This window comes from Poecilia reticulata, linkage group LG6 (assembly GCF_000633615.1).
Source record: "Poecilia reticulata strain Guanapo linkage group LG6, Guppy_female_1.0+MT, whole genome shotgun sequence".
Taxonomy (NCBI): domain Eukaryota; kingdom Metazoa; phylum Chordata; class Actinopteri; order Cyprinodontiformes; family Poeciliidae; genus Poecilia; species Poecilia reticulata.
This window is the reverse complement of record NC_024336.1, coordinates 22,462,342-22,468,623: the sequence shown is the minus strand read 5'-3', so window position 1 is coordinate 22,468,623 and position 6,282 is coordinate 22,462,342. Positions and strand designations below refer to the sequence as shown.

The 6,282-nt window shown below is 39.4% G+C and overlaps 1 protein-coding gene and 1 long non-coding RNA gene across 5 annotated transcripts in view; one reads left to right on the top strand and one right to left on the bottom strand.

Annotated features, from left to right (window-relative positions):
- The window catches only part of ptprq (protein tyrosine phosphatase receptor type Q), a 43,033-nt gene that overhangs the window by 7,106 nt on the left and 29,645 nt on the right, over nucleotides 1–6,282 (top strand). For all 4 annotated transcript variants that reach the window (XM_017305544.1, XM_008412412.1, XM_008412413.2 and 1 more), the window contains 9 exons: nucleotides 687–798; nucleotides 1,419–1,527; nucleotides 2,346–2,460; nucleotides 4,520–4,589; nucleotides 4,676–4,875; nucleotides 4,962–5,190; nucleotides 5,293–5,421; nucleotides 5,515–5,661; nucleotides 5,755–5,915. In XM_017305544.1, the coding sequence (XP_017161033.1) occupies nucleotides 687–798; nucleotides 1,419–1,527; nucleotides 2,346–2,460; nucleotides 4,520–4,589; nucleotides 4,676–4,875; nucleotides 4,962–5,190; nucleotides 5,293–5,421; nucleotides 5,515–5,661; nucleotides 5,755–5,915 (1,272 nt within the window). The remainder of the gene's footprint in view (nucleotides 1–686; nucleotides 799–1,418; nucleotides 1,528–2,345; nucleotides 2,461–4,519; nucleotides 4,590–4,675; nucleotides 4,876–4,961; nucleotides 5,191–5,292; nucleotides 5,422–5,514; nucleotides 5,662–5,754; nucleotides 5,916–6,282) is intronic.
- Nucleotides 117–4,741, bottom strand: LOC108166385 (uncharacterized). Its single transcript, XR_001776743.1, has 3 exons — nucleotides 4,614–4,741; nucleotides 1,347–1,493; nucleotides 117–750 (listed from the first exon to the last, which is right to left on the bottom strand). It is a non-coding gene; the product is annotated as an uncharacterized LOC108166385 (long non-coding RNA).

The window sequence follows — 6,282 nt, the reverse complement described above, 5'->3', positions numbered from 1 at the left end:
TATATACATTCAGGGTTTTAGATGTTATTGGTTCTTCTTTGACCTCCTTGATTGGTTATTGATAAACTCAGAGTAATTTTGGTAGACCAAAGTAGTGGGACGGTTTCCCACTACTTTGTGTTTTCYCCTGTTGCAGTCCTCYCACTGCACTTCACTAAGGTCTTAAAACTTTAGAAGTTGCTTTGTAGCAAGTTCCAGACTGATGAAGATTAATGGGTTTGCTTCTTAGCTGTTTTTGAATTTCTTTGCCCTGTGTTCCTATCTGTTGCTTCTGTGACAGTTTTTGTCTAGTCCATGTGGTCCGAGTAGTTCTGTTTTCAACTTTTCTAAGCAGGGCCCAGTAGAAAAATAAAACTCAAGTTTTCCAAGAAACGTGGAATAATTGCTCATAAATTACTCATGATTTAACAACTTAATTTAAGAAATAAATAACAGCATCTTGTTCTTACACAGATTATATGTTTAATAGCAAAATTGGTTTAATAATCTTAAACGTGAAAGATTACAAAGTGCGAAATACTTATTCACTGCACTAGTTTGTAGAGACAACACTACAGATAGTATTTTTGATGAACACAAAACAACCATTGAAGAAAACACATACTGAAACCCGAATGGTACCCCAGCTGTAKGACGTGTCCTTGCACAGACGGCAGTGGACCAGGTGTGTTTTGCTGTTTCCACAGGCTGACGTGGTGGATGTTAGTCCTGGGACACAGTACTCGGTGACGGTYTCTGCAGGCTCTTCTTCTAAAAACAGCCCKGGAGTCAGTCGCATGATCACTACCAACCAGAGTGGTRAGATGGTTTTACAATYAGTGCTYATTGTTGGATTTGTCTGATTTATTTAAGTGGTTTTTAAGTACAATCAGGCTCCACTCGTGTTGTTGCCCTGCTGCTTCATTTATTCGCTGCACATGGCACACACATGAGGGAAAAGGATGAAGTTGAGCGGTAGAGAGCGCGTGAGGATGTGTGCACTTCCTCCACTATTTAATTCCTTTAAGGTAACTTTAGCCGGAGCTTTTGAACCCCTGGATGAATGCGTCTGGAGTGAATGTCAGTGAAATGCCACTGCTGTGTGAAGCCCTATTCATCAGACTTTAGCCACATAGAATGTACATGTTTAAACTCCCACACACACACACACCACATCCACTAAGATCAGCTGAACTACTCTTTAAACGAAGTTGGCACTTTGTCAGTAGGCTTTGCTGTAAGGATACTAATCTTTCAAATTTGTACCAAACACTTTCTATGGATGGTAATTTATTAGGAAATTTTAGAGAGTGAGTAAATTCTAACTACATATTTAACTTTGAGATCCAACTTGAGTTAATTCACACCTGGGCTTGTTAATGACAGACTCTGGATGCTGCTGTTCACCACTTCACACACTCTGGCTTCCTTTTCTGTAGTTCCCGGTCCTCCGTTGACCCTTGGAGGACACGCTGTTGGTTCTAATGGGATTCTGCTGTCCTGGACCATGCCATCTGATGCAAAAAATATAGATGGATATGTCATCAGGTATTTTTTTTTTCCTTCCATGTTATTGAGCTTTTAGTTGACTTACATTTTATTTTTGTTAAAATCCAAAACATGAAAATTGCCGATTTTATAGATAAGGCCTACTTGTTTTTATTTCTAATATAATGTTTTGGCAAAGMAACAATTACATGACGTGACATTAAATAATAAGTACAAATTAAAGTTCGACCTTAGCTTTCACCTTAGCTGTGAACTTTTTCACATTTCTGTAAAAAACTCAAACTTCAAATGCATTTAATTTCATGCAGACAAACCAGCACAAAGACAACGCGTACAGGTGAATGGTAAATGATTGCACAGTTTTCAACTTTTTAAACAAAGAAAAATCTGAACCTGGTGCTGGTGCCTGGCACTCYTGTTAGCCTGGGCAACTGTGGCTACAATGCAGCTTACCACCATTGGCGTATCAATGTGTGTGTGTGAGGGGCTAAATGTAGAGCGAAGCTATTTGGGTCCCCAACACAGCTATTGAGATCAATCTATCAGAATATACTTGCAGTAGCAGGAATACTTGTTGCTTTCTTTAGTAAACAAATACAATGAAATCAGGTTATGCATTTTGTGTGTGTGTGTAAAACCATATTTTATAGGACTATTTCATTGAGTTTAAATATAAAATAGAATTATTAAAATAATCACCTAAAATAATATTCAGTGGATTGGCAACTGCTTTACACAGCAGTAAGATCATCTTGGAAATACAAATAATTTTTAYATTTGCATTTTAAGTTCATACTGTTTACAAGCAAAATCCAGAAATATGGTATTCTTAAAATGATTTWTTTTTTCTTTTTTAGGTACAAGGAGGTTTGCCCGTACCCCGATCCCACTTTCACGCAGGTGACCAAGTACCTGGATATACCAGAGACTCTGATCACCGACTTTACCTCAGGTTCAACATACCATATCCAGGTAAGAGGAAATTTTTTTATCATTTGCAGATTAATTGATTTTGATGGACATGAACAGAGGACAGCATYAAGAGAAGCATGTTAGGATTACTAGTAACACATAAAACTAATTTAAGAGTTGCATACAGATTAGGTGTGAATTAACCTTACTAGTTTAAAGATGTAACAGTTCTTATTGCCTCTGATCAAACATTCCTTGAAATTGCTCCACTGTCCTAGCATGTGGCTTTGTGACAGAGATCACAAAAGGAGCAGCCTATCCTCTTGATCTGGCTGAATGCAGGTAATCAATCCTGATTGCATTATTAATCAAGTAAACAGATCTATGGATCAGTCCAGGCTCTTTCCACTGCCTGTTGTCACTGAACTTGAATGCGATCAAGCTTATTAGTTTTCAGAAYCCATTAACCCGCCATGACCTTGATACAAATAGACGCAGAGATGACACACTTCCCCATTATAGCTGCACACACAGGATTTGTTTGAGGGCTCGTGTGGGATTATGAAAGCGTGTTCATGTTATYGGGTTACTACACCTCCCCTGCATTAGTGTTGACTCTCCAATTTATGAATCCAGCAGCACACAATTCCTACTGGATCTCTGAGAGGGGTTTACCAGTTCTACTAGAAGAGGTCTTCCTGAAGGCCCATTAAAACATTGTTTTGTTTATGTAAGCAGAAAAATAGCACAAAACACAATGCCTTGTAGTGTTCATACTCTCAAAAGCTTTTCAAATTTTGCCACATTGCAGCCCCCACCATCAACTTACTTTACGTAACTAACCAACGCAATGCAGTGCGTTATTTGGAAGTSAGATGGAAAAGATGCAAAAAAAGTTTCTTTGGCTTGTATTATCATCCCCCTTTACTTGGAAACCCTAAGARATWACAAAAAATAAATAAATAAATAAAAATATAAAATAAAACAAAGGGCTCTGTTCAGGCTTCTTAGAGAACAAACGGCATCATGAAGATCAAGTTTAAAGCACAGTTAAGTTATGAAGCAGCACAGATAAATCATTCACAAACTGAAAAACGTTGGTAAAGTTTTTAAGCTACCAAGACATGTTTGTCCACCTAAGTCCACCTGTTGTGAAATATGGTTGTGACAACAACATGCTATGTGTCTAATTTTCTTGAGCAGGTCTTGTGAAGGTTGACAGAATTGATTATGGATGGAGTTAAATACAGGGCAGTCATGGATGAAAATGTGTTAGAACCTGCATTGTCAATAGACAATAGGTAATGCAGCTTCATGGTTGTGGAATGCAGGGACACTTACTGTCATGCATTTATCACAAACTGAGGAGCTTTAACATAAGTAGCAGTTTTACTGAATGTTTTATAATTTTTTTTTTTTATTCTGAAGTTACATTTTCTTTTATTTACTGGTTTGTGGTGTCAACACGCAAGAAAAGAAAAAACACATTCATCCCATTGTCAGTCTTTGCAACAAAACTGCCAGTGACCCCCTGAACAACATTTCTACTCTCCACAAAAATAGATCCCCTAGAAAAAGCTCAGCCAGTTTTAGCTGAACCTATCCAACTCCCTGTTCACAGTTTTTCCTTTTACTGTCAGGATGCAGATTTGCTTTAAAAAGCCGTAGAACCATCAGATTTAAGAATTCATTTGTACCTGCCATTACTGTCCTTTTAAAYATTTCAAGTGTCTGCCAGTAGTTATGTTTTTTTTTATGTTCTTATTTGAATTCTGCTGTGTTATTTATTCTACTACTGTGATTATTTATTATTGGTGAATATATTTTCTGCTGGCTGTAATAAGAATTGCCCCCTGATTCAAGGTCAAGCCTTGACCTTGAATTGAGTCTGGTGGAGGTTCACCTTAACAGACCTATGGTCATAAACATACAGCCAGACCTACACTGGAATGGTTTAGATGAGGAGCCTGCATTGTACTGTTAACTACCTACAAAAATGGCCTAAGTGAGTTTTCAAAAAGTGATTTTGACGGGAAAAAAAAAAAAAAACTAACAAAAAACAACATAAGATTAATTAAACAGAAGGATATTTAACAGTTACCATTCTCTTTCTGTTTAGGTAGCAGCTATGTCTCCAGCTGGAATAGGGCCTTTCAGCAAACCTTTGTACATAAAGACATCTGAGTCACGTGAGTGGTAGAACATGACCTGACCTGTTTTCCATCCAAAACGAAACATGTGCAGTCAAACTTGTGTTTTCATGCATTCACTGCAGCCCCCGGCCTGGTGTCCAATCTGACGGCGTACGCTCAGAACTACACCTTCGTCGTGGTTACCTGGTTCCTGCCGCACCGCATAAACGGCCTCATCACAAAGTTTGCCGTCAAAGCAAAACACGTTCGAACGGGTCAGACGGTCCGCATACTGAAAGTCAACGCAGAGGAAATCATGACTGGAGTTCTCCCTCACTGCAATGTACTAGATCGTGCTGGCACAAAAATTGGATTTATCCTCAAAACAATTATTTTCTGTTTAATTTATTCATAATTTTACATCTGCAGGATGCGGCTGATATTTTGTCACGAGCAACTCCCAGCCCCTTGGAGATAACCGCATCGTCTCCACCCATCACCCTCTCTGCTGTGCCTCCCGCAGCCTCTTGGAATATTCCCATATCAGTAGGAGTAGATAAGCTGCGACCTTACACGGCCTATCTGTTTGAGGTTTCTGCATTCACATCTGAAGGAGAGGGACAGGTAGCCTCCACCATGGTCCGCATGCCAGAATCAGGTGTGGATAAACAAAAAAAAAAAACAACTGCAGAGTTGTTATATATTTGGCCATCATCAGGTTTTCATAGTGTTTCTGTTCTTTTGTGTTTAATGATGACAGCACCCGAGGGTCCACCTGAAAACTTTTCAGTGTTGAACATGACATCCAGATCAATTTCTGTGTTGTGGAGCTCTCCCAGCATCATCACTGGAAAGTTCTCCTATGTGCTTTACCTTTATGGACCTACAGGTTGTTAATTATTTTAAACATTCCATAAAATTCACTCATGTAAACAAAACACAAAACATATGTTTCTTTTCTTTTTTTCTTCTTCTTCTTCAGGTTTTTTGTATGACAACAGCACATTGGATACGCGTTTTCTTTTTGCTGGGTTGACTCCCTACACAACGTACAGAGTAGCCGTCCGAGCAAAAGCCGCGGGAGAGGTGGGACCAGCAGCTCAGGAGGTCATAGTAACACCAGCCGAAGGTGACAGGACTGAGAACGCACTCACATGCGTGTCTTCCATTCTCGTGAAAGCTTTCGGAGGAATAAGTGAAAAAGCTTTTGTTCTTTTTTCAGCACCAAGCGCAGTGCAAAACCTGGAGGCAGTAGCTGAGGACTCGGTTTCAATTCGTGTTAGCTGGAGAAGCCCCGCTCAGCCCAACGGCCCCATAACTCAGTACAGACTGCAGGTCCTGGCTGATGACACTTTGCTGCAGGACATCACCCTCACATCAGGGGTAAAGAGGTTATAATGTGCTAAAAAGTGATGTGAATAATGATTTATCTGATATTTCACTGTATAGCTACATATGACTGTACATGCTTCATCTTTTCCTTAAGGTTCCATAAAGACATCATTAATTCGTCGGATTACTGGTTTTTGTTGTATTGCTAAAGTGTCTTTAAAGACTAAACCAGCAGATTCTAAACTTGTTTGACTTTGATCTGTTATCAAGTGACATTTTAAATTGTGGTGAATTATTTTGTGCTCCTGTGATGTGTTTTCCTCTGTAAACATCCATCTATCCATCCATTTTCTTCCACTTATCCGGGGTCGGGTCGCGGGGGCAGCAGCTTCAGAAGGGAGGCCCAGACTTCCCTCTC